The 20,915-nt window shown below is 40.1% G+C and overlaps 1 protein-coding gene across 5 annotated transcripts in view; it reads left to right on the top strand.

Annotated features, from left to right (window-relative positions):
* ADGRB3 (adhesion G protein-coupled receptor B3) overlaps nucleotides 1-20,915 on the top strand; it is a 585,030-nt gene that overhangs the window by 343,622 nt on the left and 220,493 nt on the right. For all 5 annotated transcript variants that reach the window (XM_078386075.1, XM_073000099.2, XM_078386069.1 and 2 more), the window contains one exon: nucleotides 8,859-8,902. In XM_078386075.1, the coding sequence (XP_078242201.1) occupies nucleotides 8,859-8,902 (44 nt within the window). The remainder of the gene's footprint in view (nucleotides 1-8,858; nucleotides 8,903-20,915) is intronic.

Genomic DNA, 20,915 nt, shown 5'->3' with positions numbered 1-20,915 from the left:
GATATCTCAAAGAATGGGTGCAGGTAGCACACCAGTTTTAATGGCATAAAAGCATTCCTGGGCCACCACTGATACTTGGGCATCCAGGCTCAGGGATAAATCCAGGAGTACACCCAAGCTGCAAACTCAAGTTTTCAGAGGGGGAGTAAACCTATCCTGCACAAGCTGGATCCCTATTGCCTCATCTGCCTTTTGATTGACCAGGAGCACCTCTGTCTTGTCTGGATTAACTTTCAATTTGTTTGTCCTCATCCAGTCCATTACTGACACTAAGCACTGGTTTAGAACTGAGACAGCTTCCTCAGATTCAGATGGAAAAGAAAGGTAGAGTTGGGTGTCATCAGAATACTTGTGACACTGAACCCCAAAACTTCAGAAAACCTCTTCCTGGAGTTCCATGTTAAATAACATGGGGTCAAAACACAACCCTGAGGGGCACCACAGGCCAATGACCAGTGCATTGAACAAGAATTGCTTAGAACCACCTTCTGAGTTCTCCCTTCCAGGAAGACCAGAGCCACCGTAAAACAGTACTTTCAAGGCCCATCCTAGCGATACAGCCCATGAAGGATACACTATTTGATTGTTTATGAAGCCTCTGAACACTCCATCAGAACCAAAAGGGACACACACTCCCTGTTCAGTTCTGACCCAGGTCATCCACCAAGGCAACCAAACCTCTTTCCATTCCCTACCCAGGTCTGAAGCCAGATTTAAATGGGTCTAGATAATCTGCTTCATCCAGGAGTCCTTAGAGCTGAGGAACCTCCACATTCTCCAGTACCTTGCCCAGAAATAAAATATTTGAGACTGGTCAATAGTAATCCAGGGGTGGGGTCGCGTTTTCAATAGTGGTCTTACTACTGCCTCCTTTAAGCATGCTAGGATCCTACCCTGCTGCAAGGAGATATGATATTCAGTATTCCCTTATCCACGTGGCCATTCCCTTCGGGCTGCTTTTATAAGCCAAGAAAGGCAAAGGCCTAGCATACATATGATGACATTCACCTCTCCAGGAAGCCTGTTTACATCCTACAGCTGCACCAATTGAAATGTATATATATTATAATGGGACAAGCAAAGGCCAAAGTTATATCCATGGGTCCTGTATCAACTACAGCATTCAGGTCAGAGCAGATCTGAGCATCTTTGCCTGCAAACTCTTGATGCCAACTGAAGTCACTCTTATGTAAATAATTGTGCCTTTTCTCACTTGATCTAAATGGCATTTCACAAGTGATGCTCTAGACTAGCAATAGCAAACCTATGGCACACATGCCACAGCTGGCACGCAGAGCCCTCTCTGTGGTCACACGAGCCATAAGGCGCCAGATCGCTACTCTCCCCCCCCCAAGCCAAACCTGAGGAGGCAGCAGGAGCCACGGTGCTGATAACCCAATAGGTGGCGGGCCAGGATCCGGAGCAGCTGGCACTGGCAGCGGATCTGGAGTGTGGTCTCGAGGCACCTCTGTGCCCAGGATTCCCAATTCTGCTGCCGCTTCTGCCCACCACACGGTGGGTTGGTGTTTTTGTTCTTGTTGTTTTCAGCTTGGGCCATCACTGCTGTTGGGGTTTTCCCTATTTGTAATTTGGCTGATTTGTATGTTACTAAGTAGCCTGTCTGACTTCATTGCACACTTCTTACTGGAGTATTAAATACAAAAATCATAGTACAGTGGTAGATCAGTGCAGCCAGGCCTAAGGCAGGCAAAGTGCTAAACAATCACACTCTCACACACAGTTCTTATGTATCATATACTACTAGAGAAGCATGATATGAAAAAGCAGCTGCACCCCTGTTACAGTAATATCTGTGACCAATGATTAAAAAATAAGACTATTGGCTTCCTTTTCAGGCCATTCAAATACAGTGGTGCCCCGCATAGCGAGGTTAATCTGTTCTGGATTAACCCTCGCTATGCGAAATTGTCGCTAAACGGGTAGGGGAAATGTATTGGAACGCATTAAACTTCGTTTAATGCGTTCCAATACCTTTGTTACTTACCCGTTCAGCGAGGATTCCAGGTGCCGGCAGCCATTTTCGCGCCTTCGCTAAGCGAGGGCAGGGCGCGAAAACGGCTGCCGGCAGCCATTTCCGGGCTTCCGGCGGCCATTTTGGAACCACCGATCAGCTGTTCGGCGGCTCCAAAATGGCCGCCGCAATACCCGATCTTCGCAATGCGGGTTTTCCCCATTGCGACGATCGGGGGAGTTTCCGTATAGTGATCCCGAAAAAGGGATCGCTATACGGAAACATCGCTATACGGTGCACTCGTTAAGCGAGGCACCACTGTACTGGTAAGTGTGGACAAATGATGTACTGTACCAAACAAACAATGTAGACAATATGTACAAGAGTATTTGATTTCCTTTGATTTATATTCCTGCAGGGGGTTGGACTTGATGGCCTTATAAGGCCCTTCCAGCTTCATTATTCTATGATTCTATTTCTTCTTTCTCATTCCTAAACTGTCCCTCTGGTTCACTATGCCTTACAATCCACTAATCAATTTCAAGGGAAATAAAGAAAATTCTGAAATGTATGCTGGAAATGGAGCATGCACACTTCGCCATACTTCACTCTGTTTCACCCCCTTTCTTTCAATGATGTGTATGATACTGACTGATGAAACATCATTAAGAAAAAAAAGAATAGCAATCAAAATGCCATCATGCTTATATTCACATTAAGATTCTTTTCTTTTCCTTGTTTCTTCCACCCTTCTTTTTATTAGCGTGTTTTTGAGCCATAAGCATGTGTACACCAATTGCACAGATATGAGGGAAGATACAAAGGAACTAAAATTTTGCCAAAATGCACGCATGCACGATCATGGCAAAATTTGTGCAAACTTAATGCTGCATATAAAATTTGATAATACTGTAATTAAAAAATGAACCTGTAGAATTTCCACATCAGTCAAATGAGGAGTATTTCAGAAATACTCCGCATATGCTCAAGTAGAATAATTACACTGATACTACATTGCTGTTGCACAACACTCCATTAGCACTGATTGTGTAAATGTTGGCAATCAGCCCTGGCTACTGTATGTCTTTACATAAAAGAATTTTGTTATTATTGCTCAGATGAAAGAGAGATGCATTAAAAGCACTGATAGAAAATGCCATTGCTAATTAATCAGTACCTTTCTCCACTTGCTTGCTTAATGATTTTCTTTTTTTCCCTTTGCAGTAATTTACCTAAATTTAAGACTAGATAGTAATTTTTGTAATTAAAATGTCTTCATTCAGCACAGTTTGTCTTTGAACTTTGTCCTTTACTTAATAAGGTGAACATAAATTTACTTCAGCTGTAGACCTTGAATGTTCTATATTAATGGCTCACAAAGCACTTGTGTTCATGCTGCCAATTAAAGAGGCTAATTATTTAATTAAATTACTAACTAAGAAATAAAAGTCTGAACTTTTATTCAATTGCTCTTTTCACCTGTTACATGGATAACAGTTCACCATGATACATACTTTCCTAAATTATCCCCTTATTCTTTAAATTGATTGGTATGAACAAATGATTGTAAGATTTTTTTTAAAGCCACATCTTATTGAGAATCCTGTTTAACAAAAATATGTACGACATCCAAATAACAGTATGGAGGGATGCATATCATTATTCTCACAATCTTTGGGCTTAGTTATAAGTTGCATAACACAGACTGATCAGCCACCACAATTTTTCCTCACAAGTGATTCATCTTCCAGATTTAAAGCATTGTTCAAGAGCCTTTTCTCCAGGGGGAGGGGGTTTAAGAATGTAATTAACTCTAGAAATCTCCCAATCCTGGGTGATGGTTGTATGTATTTCATCATTAGATAGCATGCTAGCATTAAAACTAATTTAACAATTTTAAAACATTTCAACCAAGCAAAGGCAACTACAGAATAAAAATAGGAAACCAGAGAAGTGGCTGAATGTGCTCAACATTTCAATAAGCCAGAAAATATACATATATTCATTCTCTCAGGAAAGATGGTAATTTAGATGGTACCCAGATCCTAAGTCCTCAAGGGCTTTAAAGGCCAACACCAGCACTTTTCCCTCTATATCTACAAATGAATTGAAAATCAGTGAGGCTGTTTTTAGATTGTCAAGAAGATACATCCCTGATAAGTGTTCTCAACTAGCAATGCAGCACCTTTTGAACTAACTTTTCATGTGCAACATACTGTGGTGACCAAGTCTAGAGGTTAAAAAAATGGTGAATGCTGCATTATCCTGATTGCTGCATTAGCCCATCTTATTCAAAATTGTTGACTCAGATTAACAGCAGTACTTCAGAGTTCCAAGGATTTTTACAGAGCTGAGACCTTCTACATGCAAAGCATGTGTAGTACCACTGAGTTGTCGTCTCCCCCACAGTCATGGAACCCTGTGGCTGGTCAGAAGGGTAACTTTGCTTGGGTGAGTGAGGCATAGCTAGTGAAAGGTTCTGCGTGACATGGAGGCTGTTTAGCTTCTAGCAGCAAAACTGTTTCAGTCATTGCGCTCAACCTGTGACATTGTTTTATTTATTTTTTACTGTTTACTTTTTAAAAAATACTTTTGAATGCCCACGAATAATTGTTGTTGATTGGTAAAGAAATTTAATTTTAGAAAAGATTTTAAAAATGCACAAGATACCTCAGTCCTTATGGGAGCAATACGGATCTCTCCAGTAAGGCTGAGTATGACCACTTCCATGACCATATGAATGCATAATAGCACCTGCTTGGTGTGGCTGAGTAAAGAACCTGTTCTCAAATAGCTGGTGAACATAATCAGAACTGAGTGTGGCAGCTATCTATTAGGAAATGCACATGCAGATGGAATTCAGCTGTGAGCACGTTGGGAAATTAGATAAAAGCCAACTTTTTCCAGAACCCCCTCCTATAGCCACCATGGCACTGGAAGCTGAGGGAGTTGTATTTTATAAAAATAACATTTCCAAGATCTCCAGTGTATATAACTAGTCCAGTTGTTTAGAGTTAAAAAGAAAAACATACAAGGCAGAACAAACTTATTTAACACACCTTGGATATTCAAGACTCTTGTTTACCTATGAATGGTTCAGTTTGCCATAAGTGCCAACTGATATTTCTCATTAATTGTAGAGTACATCAGACATTGTCATTGTCAGAAAGGTACATTTCACGTTACACAGAACTCTTCATCAAGGGTCATAAAAGTAAGCCCTCATATAAATATTGCATTATGCTGATGATGTTTAAAGTAAGGCGCCTCAGCCATGAGGGAGAGGAAGAAACTGCTATATTCACTGGTCTGGCTCAGTCTCTTTAACAGTTGCACTTCCTGTTGGGAAGCTATGACACATGTCCCAATCGCTTATGTTAGAGCAGAACTGTCATAAAACACTGCATTGGATCAGTTTGGTCATCTGTTGTGACAGGTGATTGAGGCATGGGCATGTAAAAGAGAGTATTTTGCCAGGTTGAGGTATTAAGTGTTCAATCGATAAAGCAGGCCGAGTGGCCTGTCTTGAGGGAATGTGCTTTCATGCACATTCACAAGAATTTGGGTCAGACTGTTCTGAACTGTTGCCAAAAATGGAAGGCTGCAAGGAATTGTTTATACCCAGGTGCTTTTTCTGCAGTGTTTCTTAATGGCAGGAGCCAAGTGAGGCTTACATTGTGCCAATCAGGGGCAACAGGCTGTTCTGTGTGGACATTCTCTTAACCTTTTTAGGAAAAAAATCTACAGGTACATTGAGGTATAAAAGCTTTTAGTGCAGTCTGCGAGCCAGTAGAAGAGGGAGACAAGAGGGAACACCAAATGGCCAATAAAAATGTATCCATTCAGACATGATGAGTTGGTAGGAAAAAGATGTAGAATTTATTCCCCATTTGTCATTTTTAAAGGGGTGGGCAAAAAGTAACTGAAGATCTACTGACTGATCTCTGAACAATTTGCAGTAGAACAGCAGGGATTTCTGATTCCCAATTGTTTAATAAAGCAACACCCATAAGCACACAATTACACTGCTGAAATGAGGATGGCTTGGAATAAACAGGAATTGTATCAATGTTTTATGCATACAGGGTCAGACAAATTCTGACATGTAAAACAAATTCCTGGGCTCAGAATTCTTTGACTTGCAGCAGAAGCTCTTTGCCATCAGGCTGGAGTCAGGGGACCTCCAAATCCTAAATCTTCCGAAGATGATACCTCATGAACCTCAAGTCTGTCTTTCTCTAATTTACAACACCATGCTTATACAGTATATGAATATTGTAATCCAGAAGGTTTCTGTCTGAAGGAGATGTGTCAGTTTTGAAGGTGGCATAATACTTTTGTTTTTGTTTCTGTTTTTTGCTGAAACAGACTAACATAGCTAATAAAAATCTAATAGTTGTGTGTTGTCAAGTCGATTCAGAATTATGACTCTTCCCAGGGTTTTCTAGGCAGAGAATACACAGAAGTAATTTACCATTCCCTTCTTCTGGGGGCGTTATGGAACTGTGCAGCTTGCCCAAGGCCACATAGGTTGGCTCTCGCGGGATGCAAAATAGGGAACTGAACTCTCAAATCTGTGGCTTCACAGCCAGGAACCTAACTCACTGAGCTGTCTAGTCAATAATTGTGTACCATCAAACTGATTCCAATTTATGGTGATTCTTTTCACGGTTTTCTAGATAGAAAATAAGCAGAAGCAGTTTAATATTCCCTTATTGTGGAGATACCCTGGAACTGTGCAACTTGTTCTGAAAAATGCTTATTATATTTTTCTGTGTATGCCATTTTTTCCTAAAATCATTACACTAAAAATTGAGGGGTGTCTTATACTCAGTAAGCTGAGAACACAGAATAAAACCGCCCATACCTTGCCTCTGTTAACAGGCTTCTTTTAATCATGAGGCTTAGCTTCCTACAGTCAGGAAACTTAGCTTCCTCCAATCATGAGCTTATGGAACTGATGCTGAACAAACCAATTGGAACACACCTCATTGGAGGTGGAGCCTGTAGGCTCAGATGCAACAGGGACTCATAGTGTCCGAGTGCTATGAGCCCAGAGGCTGCATACTGAAAGCTATGTTTTCTTAATTTAGGGGTTAGAAAAGTGGGGGGACGGACTTATAAACGGGGTGTCTTATAAATGGAAAAATATGGTATATAGACCTTACTTAACTGCATGTGAATAAGTAACCTGTTTCCTCATGCCTTTATGTTTCTGGAACTGGAACATGTCTTCCCTGCATACATCCAAAGTATTCTGCAATCTCAGAATTTTATGTCACATAAATAAATTACCAAGCAATATTTATTAAATTTTTTAAATTCATTTTTTGTCTAGCCCGTCTGGTGGCCAGCCACTACTCTGGATGGCTTATTAAACAATCATCCACAAGATAAACTAAGATTCAATAATAAACAACAATTAAGACATTTTAAAAAACATAGGCAAAATCTCAAATCAAGAGTACAGTGTACATTAACAACCTTCATAAATTTCCGGATGAGTAGCCACATTATTATTATTATTTTATTATTTCTTTAAAATATTTTTAAATCACTTTTCTTCTTAAAAAGGAGCTGAGGTGGCTTTCAACAATTAAAATATAGTATTTAAGTTAGTAACAGTGAATATGCAATACTAAAAGGGCCTATGAATGCAATACCAAAAAAACATAAGCAACACCAAAATGCATTCAATGCAGTGAGGCACAACAATCCATTAAAAAAAATCCCCACTTGGCTGCCAGTCACTCAGGGAAAGCTCGCCTGAAGATAAAAATCTTCCCCTATTTGTGAAAGGATAGTAAAACGGAGCCAGTCTACCCTTCTGTGAGAGGGAGTTTACAGAGACTGGGAGCAGCAACAGAAAAGGCCCTCTTCTGTGTACCCACCAGATGCATCTGTGAGGGTGGCGGGACCAAGAGGAAGAAGGCCTTGAGACCATCACTTTGAATTCTGTCCAAGAACTGGATCAGCAGCTAGCGCAACTGCTGTAATAGAGGATTGTCCAGCCCAAGATTTGGGTGCTGCGTTTTAGACCCACTGAAGTTTCCTGACACTTTCTATAGGCACCCTCACATAAACTGCATTACACTAATCTTTCCAGTAACTAAGGCATGTGTCACCATGATTACTGAACACACTACTGCAACAATGATAGTGAACTACTGTGGCACCTTAAAGATTAGTAGGTTTTATCTGGCCTAAACTTTAATAAACGGTAATCACTTCTTCAGAAGCAGAAGTGGGGCAACAGAAAGGGGCAGGCCATGGAGGTTTAATCTGAATTAAACTTCTTAGTTTTTAAGGTACCCCAAAATATGTTGCTTTTGATGCACTCTTCATAAAGTCAGTCATGTTTAATATCAAGCCACAATTGCTATGTGTGTTAATCAATCCAGTTTGGTCGATAATATAATTTCTCTTTTTGTAAATATTGGCATAATATTTGCTGTGGCAAATGATATGACCATGTCAGCGATATAAAACTGATTTTCTCCTACAAGCTCTCTCATAGTATCAGGGATGGTTCCAAATATAGAAAGAGAATTGTTTCCATGGATCTGCATATAACGGGCAATATTTTTATTTTTATAATGGGCAATATTTTGACACCTGACTATGCCTTTTCATTACTTGGAACCAGAAAAAGGCTTGGCAGTTCATAAATTAAGCTTCATGCTTATTCTCCCTACTTCTGTCTCAGGAAAAAAAATGTACTGATTGTGTGTTGTGTAAGGGCTGTTCAACCAGTGACTTTGTAAACCCAACACCTCCATTTTGTTCAGAATTGAGAATGTTTGTGTAATAAAAAAATTGTATGTTTTTGTTATATCTGCAGGTAAAAACATATTTTGATGGTTGTATGTTCTTGTGTTTTTTTCAGGGCACACTGAATCCCTATTGTGCACTTTGGGATGATTCAAAAATGTAAGTAACAGATGTTTACTGCTTTTGCTTGGGATTTAAAATTCCACATAGCATCAAAATGTTTGAGTAGTCAATATATTAAAAACACATTCTTTAAAAGCACAGGAAATGTGCTGTGCCTGAAAGAGTACTGATATAGTGTTGCAATGCGAATCTCAAGACTATGTTTTTGCTTTAGAAATGAATGTTAGCCATTAAAAATCTACCAAACTTGTCTGCCATAATTTGTTGAAGTGTTGAATTGTTAGAATTTATTATTCCCATGTGGTCCCCAACAATCCATAGATAAAGCACAGTGATTTTACAGGGCATGAAATTTTAAGACAACTCCTTGGGATTAAATGATTGTCTCTCTGCTACTGTTACTAGAGAGTTCGTTGCTGGGCAACGTACTGCTGAATATTTTGCCGACCTTTTAAATAGTAAAGTCTAATACTTCGTTGACGCAGTGAATTTCGGTTCCTGATTTTGAAACTGATATCCTAACATACAGTATGTCTGTTGGAGAACTCTCCTCCAGTTTGTCAAACAAATATCCGGCATTAGTAAAGACAGTCCTACTGTGTCAGTGTAAAGTAAATTAACATCATGGATGGGTGCTTTTCTATGTGAATATTCTGGATGCATACAGTACAATCAGCTGTACTTCATTTTCTAGCATTACTGAGGGCAGCCTGTGCTTAATTCTTTTTTTTTTAACATTAAAAATAATTGGTTGAGTAAGGCTGCAACGTTGAACACATTTATTAGTGGATTCATTCCACTGAACAGAGTGGGACATATTTCTGACAACACCAGGCATAAGGTTGTGGTGCAAGGCTGCCATCCCATGCATATGTGTGTAGAAATGACTGTTGAGTACAATGGAACTTGCTTTCAAGCAAGTTGTGAGGTTTTGTCCTTGAAGTCTATTTTTTCTTCAATAAAATCAGGAGACTTTTTAAAATTTGAAACAAGGGAAAGGTTTATTGGAGTGTTCAATAAAAATCCAGTGTCTATGCAATTGTCCCATAACTTTTCTCCTGTCACCAATGGGTCCGGCAGCGGTTTCCAGGCATCAGTTAAGAACAGGTTAGTCTCTGAGGTGTTCCATGGACTGGGCCAATCCAACCTGGCTCTGTTCTTCAGAATATCTCGGGCCTCTTCTTCCAGTAAGGGAGTGGCCTCGTCCTTGGTGGGGTTGGTCCAGTCTGCATCTCTGGTAGGGTTAAAGGTCACCAGGGTCCTCCCTGTAATATCTCATCCTCATCTCTTCCACTCTCCATGCCAATCGTTCTCTCTTTTCCATTTCTACCTTCTCCCTTTCCTCTCTCAATCTCCTCTGGCACTTTCGAGCCTTGGCTTTGCCCCAATAGGAGGGTCTAGGGGGGGATCTCCCTCCTTTGACAATAGTCTGCTTCATCCTTGGGCATTCTCAATCGCTTCCAAACTCCGGTCCAAGGGTCTTGCAACCAGACCCATTCTCAGCCTGGCGGTAACTGACTGAGTCTCCCCTTTCTATTTCTGCCATCCCCACTTCTATCTCCACCCTATTTCTTCTCTCTGTTTCCGCCAACACCCCTGGGACCCGCTTCTCCACGGTTAACCTGCACAATTCCTTTTCCAATTTCCGGGTGTCTGTTCTCCACTGCTCTGTTTTCCTGGGAGACAAAGTGGGCGAGGTTTGGATCTCTCTCTCCACTGTCTGTGGAAGGGACAGCACTCCAGCGAGAGGTCCTTTACTCTTGCCCTGTGTCTCACACAAGTATGTACAGTATGTCTGTTGTAAGAAGTTCAGTGTAAAGAAGTATATTTTTATTAATTGTACTGTGCCCAAAGCAAATGTAATGTACTTTTATTCTCCTTGTAAACTCTTCTATGTGTACACTGGGAAATTATGCTATTATGCTCCAGATAGCTTTGACACCCATTTACACAGAATGGTGGTTGGATGTGAGACGATCAGTCTTGGAAGCTTCTTCTCACAAGTCATAAATAAATAATGTTCTTCATTTTCTTACCAAAACAGTCAGAATATGGCAACATGGCATAATGATAAAAACACATAGGTTATATTATTCTACATGTTACAGAGGAGAAAGTTGAGAATTTGACATAGAGCTGCCATTTTAGTGTCCTGTTTTCCATGTACCATGAAGTTTCTTCTTTAGAGCGCTTTGAAGAACACCATTAAAGAAAAGCAACAGAGAGTCAGCTGGCACCTTCAGAGTACTGGAGAACATACCGTATTGTTGTTTGCCACAGCTGACTCATAAACTAGGTCTCTGGAGCACGCAAAAGCCATGCTGTTACAAAACAGATGTGTCCAGCTATTTCAGGTGCTACAAAGAGTTGGCAATTCTGAAGAAACATCTGATGCTTTTTGTGTGGTTTTAGCAGGAATTAGGGCAATTGTCTGCTGCACCTATCTACATTTAAAGCAGGTTGAGAAGTTGAAGTGAATTACAGACCATTCACTCCTGCATTTGGATCTAAGCTGGCATAACAGGAAGGGCATGAGAGTGAAAGCTGCACTGCTTGGTTCCCTATCATCCTAACCCCTTCAAGGGGCTCTTTTACAAAGCTTTTTCATGTGGCTCAATTTCTCCTCTCCTCCACCCACATGAAGCATGGCTGCCTGTTAGTAAAATATTTTAGAAATTCCTGAAAATGACATGATGTAATTTATGGTAGGAAAGCCTTCCAGATTCTCAGGCAGGACATATTTCACTGGTAGTTTTTAAATAGCTGTACCTTGAAGCTGCTTAAAGATGTTCAATAACAGAAACAATCCAGTGGGAAATGTATTAGTCATTTGAGAGTATGTGGGATCATAGAAGAGCTATGCTAAGTAAGTACCATTTGTTATAGTTCTTTAATTTATCACAATGCTATCAACCAGTGTTCACTGTTTCTGCATTTTATGATGCCGATACTCCTCCCCCATCAGAGTGTAAGCTGATAATCCACAAGAGGTCAGAAAAAGATCCCCCTCCCTGCCTCACTTTTCATTTTGCTGTCACTTTCTCTCTAAATTTCTTAAGGGGAAAAACAGAGGTAGGGATATAATAACAGCTGAGGGTGTTTTATGATTCATTACTCTCCCTCCCCCCTCTTCAGCTGTGATTTATAACATAGTATTTTACTCTATTTGATTATGTTTCGGAATTTGTATTCTGTTACTGTAGGTTTTAAATTACAGTGAAAGCTCTCAGTGTGCGGGGAAAAGAAGGATACTTAGAATTTATAAATCTAAATAAAATGTGCAGCATTGTGCCACTGAACAGATGTATAATAGTAAAGCTGGGATATTTCTCCAGGTCTCCCTCACCCTTTGCTTATACTTAGTTTGCTTTTGTAACAGCACATTTTCCATACATGGCAGCTTGAGAGCCTGGCTCTCAGTTTATAAATCATATAAAGCTGCAACATCTCCACTTCCTTCAAAAATGAATGGCATTTTGGGTTCGTTATTTAGGAGCTCACTTTCGGGAGGCTCTTTGGGACAAATCCAGTCAGCAAGTAATCTATTTTATTTAAGAATTCTTACTTGTAGGCACTGCGGACTGCAGAAAGTGCTAGAAGCTTTAAGTCAGGGGCGAGTCACTTTGGTGAGGCTGAGGGCCATTTTTAAAATTGTTCAGGAGTCACACTGCCAAGAGGGAGCGGCTGAAATGGGAAGGTGCAAGTTCCAAGTTGCCCAAATCTATCTATATATTTATTTTATGATTGAATTTTTATTTCTTTACATAAAATAAATATCAAAAACTTCCCATTGGAAACATAAGCTTCCTTCCTTCCTTTTTTTGACTTTTAAAAGAAGGGGGGGATTAACCTAAAATTATTTGGGATGTGGGGTGCTTAGGAACCAAAATATAATGAAACGTCTCACACACCAGAGGGCACAAGAGACATTTTGAGTTTTAAGAAATTAAATTGAGGCCAGTGTCAGGGGTCTGAATAGAGGGGAGAATAGGGTCTGCATTTCAGCTCCAGCCTTCCTCTGGTTTATGTGAACCAGACACTTTCATAATTATATCCTGCATCATACATTCATTCTAACACATTAGAAGTGCACACACTGTTGTCACATAGATGAAAATGCATCTAGAATGCATATTGGCCGAAACAAAGCAAGAACAGAAGCCCAAAGGAGAGGGAGGACAAATTGTTGTGGCCCCTTAGAAGACTTCCAGATTTTTTTTCCTCTATGAGCTTCTGTAGATCAAGATCCACTTCCTTTTTATTCCTGAAAGCACACACTGAATCAAATCCATTAGGCTTTGTGGTGCCACTGTAGGTTTTTCCCTTCCCCTACCTTTTTCCCAGCATGCTGAAACAGACTAAGATGGGTGTCTCTTTGGAAACTGCAATGCAGGGGATGCTAATCTTGCAGGACCTATTACTCTATTACTAGACACAAGTAAGGACACATGGTCATGCCTGTGAAGCAACAGCATTCAAAAGATTCTGCTACTCTTCTTGCATCTTCAAGTAAATTTCAAGGAGAGCTGTTCTATGTGGCAAAATGACTTTTACATTCAAACTCTAGAAAGGATTTATTAGAACTCTAGAAGACTTGTTTTGACAAGTTTACAGGGAAGTGGGAAGACCAAAGGTACATTTGGATTGTACTTTCACCGTGGCATTTGTCTTCAGTCAGTTGCACTTGCTCACCATTTCTCTCTTTTCTGTTGTGAGAAAAATGTAGCATTTTTAGAAACTCAGCTGTGACTCACTGAGTGTTGAATGTTGCTTATAGTGGTATCAGCTTTGGGCCAGGGTATCAGTGCACTGTCTAGTCTGCTTATATGAGATATGCTGCAGTTAATATTGTCTGAGGATGTGGACCAGATGGTAGAAGGGTTCAGCTGACCACCTGTATCCTAGATTCCTAGATGACTATCTTAGCCACTTACGTCATATACCCATTATGATGACAGCCAGTTCCATTTCTCTGTGTCATCTGAGTCAGATGTGGCTGTGTAAGTGGTGAAGAATTATCTGGATGTGAAAATGGACTAGATGAGGGTTAATAAACTAAAATTGACCATGCCGGAGGCAGAGTGAGTAGGTGCTTCTCAGCTCCACTACATCAGTGTTCAGTCAATTGTAGAGAAAACTGTACACTCCATGATAAAACAAATATGTGATTTAAGAGTGCTCCTTGACTTGACATTATGCTTCAGTCAAGCCCTGGCTAATTTCCTGAGTACCTAGGGAAGTGGTTGAAGTACTTTTAAACTGGATGCTGTAGCAGCAGGCGTAGTGCAGTCATTGGCCTTGTCAAGGAAAATTCTGATTGGTAAAGCAAAGGGAAGCTTGGGTTAAATCATTGTCAGCAAGCTTTGATCTTTGCTTGTCCTAGTGTAAAATTAAGCAGAATTGTTCAGGACTGTGACGTCCCATTTTCAGCAGGTGTGATGGGAATTTTGAGGAGGTTCCAGGCTGACAAACATAACATTGCACCTGGAGCCTTGCATGATCTCAGTGACAGAGTGTATGTTTTGCCAGATTTTGAGGTCCATGAACTGCTTTCATTCCTGGACAAGGATAACTTTATCACACTGATAATTGATCTCGTAAACGCTTCTTATGATTACAATAATGTACTATACATCTAGCTCCCCCTGAAAGCCAAATCAGAAATTATAGTTTGTTCAGAACTCCATAGCAAAAGTGAAGCAAAGCGTGCTGCTTATATACCGCCCCATAGCACTTCAAGCACTCTCTGGCCGGTTTACAAGTTAATTATGCAGGTTGCACGTTGCCGCCGCCACCCCAGCGAGCTGGGTACTCATTTTACTGACCTCGAAAGGATAGAAGGCTGAGTCAACCTTGAGCTGGCTACCTGGGATTTGAACCCCAGGTCGTGAGCACAGTTTTAGCTGTAGTACAGCAGTTTAACCACTGCACCACGAGGCTCTAGCGTTTTCTCTGATTTAGTTCAATGAAGACTTTTGAAACCAATTCTTTGGCTGCCTTTTCACTCCTGATCTATTTCAGGATGCTAATGCTTATCTCTGAAATCCAAAGTGAGTTGTTAGGATACTTCAAGGAAGACTTGGCTCACACTATTCTCCAGCATCAGGATCATCAGATGAGTCCAATTTATACAGAGAAGTTTTTTTTTTTTTTTTTTTTTTTTTTGGTGATGGCACCCCCAGCTTTCAAACGCTGCCCTTAAGGTAGTCTAACTGGTGAAAACTATTTTTAGCTCTAGGAAAATACCTGACAGATAGACAGATAGAGAGATCTGATATACACATATATACAGTGGTGAAAATTCAAGCAGTCTTCACAGTCTAAATCACCCTTTTTCATATGAGTAGGGGAAAAATCAGTTCAAAGCATTAGACACGTTTTTGTTGCCAGGCAGATTACAGCTTTTATTCATGGTAATCTTAGTGAATTAGATGCATGAGCTAAGGAGATAGTATTCCCCATCCTGTTTCCAGACTGCTCTAGTAACATACATACAAACAAAAGAGAGCAGTAGCAACAGCACTTTTCTGCCTGTGAAGCAGTCCTTCCAGCTGTTCCTTTTTTGTCTTTTGAGCCATTTGACTTAAATACACTACAAATCCATCCATTAACTTGGTTCCCTAGGGATGTAGATTATCACACTCACTTCTATTATTATTCCTGATCATGATCACAATGACATAGTTTCCACCCCACCACACCCTGCTATCTTGCCATTACTACCAAACTTTGTGACATAGAGGAAACCTAATTCTCTTCATTTTTCACCTGCAGTGGCACATAACATGATTTCAGTGGCACATTCCATCCTTCTACAGGTATGAAGCTGAGAGCTAGTACCTAGGCCATTTCCTGACCTAGTTGTAGATTTCAATAGTAGAGAGACAGATTTTTAGAATCTTAGAACTGCTGAGCTGCAAGGGACCCTATGGATCATCGAGTCTAGCCCCTGTTAAGGAGGCACAGAGGAGAATCAAGCTCCGAACCTCGGACTCATCAGCAACTAAATCACTGAGCTTTCCAGCAGTTCTCAACTGATAATAGCGCTTACAGGGAGAGATTCGAGATTCAGTAAAAAGCTTCATAGGGCAATTTTTAGTGAAAATTGCTTTTTAACTAGCAACTGTTGTAGTCTTTTCAACATATACTCTTTGGTTGTGAGAGGATGTCTCAAAGATGCAAATCGCATTGCTAAATAAATAGCAGATCATTCTGCACATCACAATAAGCACTAGCTGGTCAGAAACCTGTTGTGCAGCTACATGCCTGCAATTTGAGGCTGTACCCATAGTACTTGTGCTAGCACCCTGAAGTACTTCTGCCAGTGCCATACAGTTGGCCATGCCAGAGATGTGTAACCAACTGGGCAATTGCATAGCATAATTCTTTGTTGCCAGGAATAATGCCTAACATGTTTACACTGGTGCAACTTTAAGTTACATAAACATGTCATTTTCTTTGTGCATTGTGTAGAATCTACACGTTGGCCAGAGATACTGTATAGTCATATAACTGCTGCAGAGGAACAATAACCGTTTAGTTAAAAAACCTAAGAGGCATGTCTCATCGGACTTTTTTAGATGATGTCTCTGCTACTATTATCAAAACATTAAGGAATGACTATGAGGTCCAGTAACAGGAAAGAAAGTATTCATGCAAAGTGCTAAAGGCTGTATCAGTGCTGAGAATCACATCATGATCAATCCTCTTTGTGGCAGTGTTGGGTTCCTGTTGACAGAGAGCATGTGGGTAGATCTCACATGGCACTCCAGTTCTTTCCACTCTCTTTAGTCATACTTGACAAGTTTATTTCTCCACTGCCACCTAGAAGCAACTTGCGATGTGGTGTGGGGGACATGGCTATCACAAATGCATATGGTGCAGAGCAGGGGAGGACTTAACAAGACATTGCCAATTTTATTGGCAGCTCTGTCTCAGATGTCACGTGTAGTGGTATTCTAAATCACTATGCTAATGTTGAAACTCAAAGAATGAGACTTTTGATTAAACATAGCTCCTTGTGTTCTTTAAAACTAGCTAAAATATCCTTACTACCAAACTTATCTGCTTTTAGTACCCCCATCCACCCTCAGCTATCCCTCAAAGTATCAGAATTCTCATAATTCAGCAGTTTTTTAAGCAGGAATTTTTTCCTAAGGTTTTGGGTGATTTTGGGGTTTTTTCAAATACTGGAGCATTATAAGGTTCATTTAACATGTTGTTTCTTCTGGGCTACAGCAGTTTTGTCCCTGTCAGCGTATGGCTGACAAAACCACTCAAAAGAGGCTTCTGACGAGTTTAGATATCATCTAAGATGCATTGATGCCATTAGGAAGATAGAGGGTGAAGGAAATATCAGATCATGCTCCCACCATCACCACTACCAAAAGGAAAGGGATATTAACTTGTAATTTGTTCCTTGGAGGAACTTGTTATTCCTGCTGTAGTTTAGCTGAAATGTTACATTAGATCTTCCCAATCTAACTTTCTGCTTACATATCCCTTATCACCACAATTTTAAAGGAGTTAATTTTTGGCAGTTGTTAAGTGCTGGCTGGATAGCTCAGTGTATTAGGTGTCTGGTTGGGAGTTCAATTCCCCATTGTGCATCCCAAAACAACTTGGCTGTGTGGCCTTGGGCAAGCTGCAGAGTCCCAAGATGTCCAGAAGAAGGGGATGGGAAACCACTTCTGAGTATTTTCTACTAGAAAGCCCTGCAAAAGGTTGTCATAAGTCAGAACTGACTTGACAGCACACAATTATTACTATACAAGAAAGAAAGTACAGTACGTGCTTGGGAAATTGCCACATTTTAATCATATTTGTGAATATATACACCTCTAAGTCAAAGAATCTGATTGTCAAGTTAGTGTCAACCAAATACTTTCCATTCAAGGTTTTTTCTACTAACAAGTACTGTTGTTCTTGTTGTTGTTGTTTAGCCGTTAAGTTGTGTCCGACTCTTTGTGACCCCATGGACCAGAGCACGCCAGGCCCTCCTGTCTTCCACTGCCTCCCTGAGTTGGGTCAAATTCATGTTGGTAGCTTCGATGACCCTGTCCAACTATTTCGTCCTCTGTCGTTCCCTTCTCCTCTTGCCTTCACTCTTTCCCAACATCAGGGTCTTTTCCAGGGAGATTTCTCTTCTCATGAGATGGCCAAAGTATTGGAGCCTCAGTTTCAGGATCTGTCCTTCCAGTGAGCACTCAGGGATGATTTTCTTCAGAATGTATAGGCTTGATCTCCTTGCAGTCCAGGGGACTTTCAAGAGTCTCCTCCAACACCACAATTCAAAAGCATCAATTCTTCTTTATGATCCAGCTCTCACTTCCATACATCACTACTGGAAAAACCATAGATTTGACTATGCGGACCTTTGTTGGCAAGGTGATGTCTCTGCTTTTTAAGATGCTGTCTAGGTTTGTCATCGCTTTCCTCCCCAGAAGCAGGCATCTTCTAATTTTGTGGCTGCTGTCTCCATCTGCAGTGATCATGGAGCCCAGGAAAGTCAAATCTGTCACTATTTGGCAGGAGGTGGTGGGACCAGTGGCCATGATCTTAGTTTTTTTTTATGTTGAGCTTCAGACCATTATTGCACTCTCCTCTTTCACCTTCATTAAGAGGTTCTTTATTTCTTCCTCACTCTCTGCCATCAGAGTGGTATCATCTGCATATTGGAGGTTGTTGATATTTTTTCTGGCAGTTTTAATTCCGGCTTGGGATTCATCCAGTCCAGCCTTTCGCATGATGTATTCTGCATATAAGTTAAATAAGCAGGGAGACAATATACAGCCTTATCGCACTCCTTTCCCAATTTTGAACCAATCAGTCGTTCCATATCCAGTTCTAACTGTTACTTCCTGTCCCACATATAGATTTCTTAGGAGATAGATAAGATGGTCAGGCACTCCCATTTCTTTAAGAACTTGCCATAGTTTGTTGTGGTTCACACAGTCAAAGGCTTTTGTGTAGTCAATGAAGCAGAAGTAGATTTTTTCTGGAACTCTCTCCATAATCCAGTGCATGTTAGCAATTTGGTCTCTAGTTCCCCTGCCCCTTCAAAATCTTTGGCACTGCCCTTCTTTGGAATTGGGATGTAGACTGATATTTTCCAGTCCTCTGGCCACTGCTGAGTTTTCCAAACTTGCTGGCATATTGAGTGTAATACCTTAACAGCATAATCTTTTAAGGCAATGCCAATCCAGAAAACATTTGAGGCATTACAGTATCCCAGGTATGATTGCTTAAATTGATTAAATCTTTTTCATGCTTTTAAGAACAGGACATTTTAACTTCCAAGGTGGTGGGGGGAAGTTTTCATAATACAGCCTCTGTTCACAAAGTGTTGATGAATGTGGGACAGGTGATTTTAGTACTACTTATCTCTATACATTTTGTTTTTCCCTTTCCCTCAATACCTAGTCCTTTTTTTACTTTATTGCCTAATATACTGCCCCATCTGTTATCTGTTTATTACTTACTCTTTACCATATGTCTGCTTGCCAGAAGAATCAGAATGCTATGAAATACGATTTTTGCAATTTGAACCAATAAAACTAATGAGCTAAAGTTTTCTTTTAAATGACTGATTCAGAGCAAGGAAATCTGGTCATGGTTTGAGGGGGAACTAAAGGATATGGTTTTTATTTTTAGAACTGTGTCAGACAGGCAGGCTGTCAAGGGATGTGGAATAGCTCCCTTTGTCACTATTGAATACAGTATTGAAGTGTGAATGCATGTTAAGGTTGAGAAACCCGTGTAGTTTTACACCCAGAATTATGATAATGTCTGACCTGATCAGATCAAAAGGCAAAACTGGGTTTTGAATCTCATTAACTCTCCTAAGTAAGATATTAAGAATGTGTTGTGCTCTCCCATTGGTATGACTTTAATAACTGAGTTCTGTGCATGTTTATTGAAAAACAGTCCCCACTGAGTGGAGTATAACTTATTCCTAAGTAAATGTGGACACTATAGCAGCCTAAAGAACTTTATTTTAGTTAGATAGCTTTTTAAGACTTCCTTTTGCACTCTTAAATAATTAAAAGTGAAAATAACAGCCATAATGATGATGATGATGATGATGAGGAGAATTATTTCTGTTTTTGATAGTGTGTGTATAATGCTAATAGACTGGATCGTATGCCAACACATTGCCATTTTATTTCTTCATCAACATAAATGTACAAAGCTAACAGTAATCAAGTACATAAGAAAGGAAGAGAATGCAAATTTGGTTGAAACCTTGAATAAAAATGTATGAGGCAGGATGATCAAACATATATATAAATGATTTATGAGTATGTTGAATGGTGCACAATTTTGCACTGCAGTGTATTTGTTAATTTTACACTTCATTGCATGCCATCACAACACGGACCGGGTTTCAACTAACATGCATATTTTAAGAAGCTCAGAGAAGTCAAGAACATCTATTTCCTTTAATGCAAGTATTCAGGTTAGAAAATAGTACCTGGATCAACAAGTGCTTATTATTCACACCAGACAAATTCTCAGACTCTTGTAAAATTAGAATATCCTTATATCAGGATGTGCTTTCCCTCTTTGATTCTGGAATGGGAACCATTTTTGCAAAACAAATAGGCTTGATTCAAATAAAAACTCAGAGCTACCTAGCAAGATTGTCTTGACCATCCTCAACACTTATTACTAATGATCAATCCACTTCTAAGATCATTTGGGCAAGTTCACTCTTGTGCTAAAACTAAATTTGAACCATTACTCTGAGGACCAGAAACTGTTTTTCAAACTATGTCAGTGTGAAATGGTGACCTTATTCAAACCTTTCTCAAGCTTTAGCATTAAGCTGAACATTCCAGTTGGTTGACTGGAAGAAGATAGAATGTCTCTTGTTTAGTACATCTGAGCGTCACCCTAAGATAGCAAATTCCAAAATACTTACCAAATCCTTTTTCCTTCCACCATAACTAGGTGAGACTGTCTTACTGGCAGTTCTGATGAAAGGGGAGCATGGGGCAGGAAGCGCTGTGCCCTCAGTAGCTAACTTGTGAGGCACAGAAAGGCCACA

Source organism: Pogona vitticeps, chromosome 1 (assembly GCF_051106095.1).
Source record: "Pogona vitticeps strain Pit_001003342236 chromosome 1, PviZW2.1, whole genome shotgun sequence".
NCBI lineage: Eukaryota > Metazoa > Chordata > Lepidosauria > Squamata > Agamidae > Pogona > Pogona vitticeps.
The sequence above is the reverse complement of the archived record's forward strand: the minus strand, read 5'-3'. Positions and strand labels throughout refer to the sequence as shown.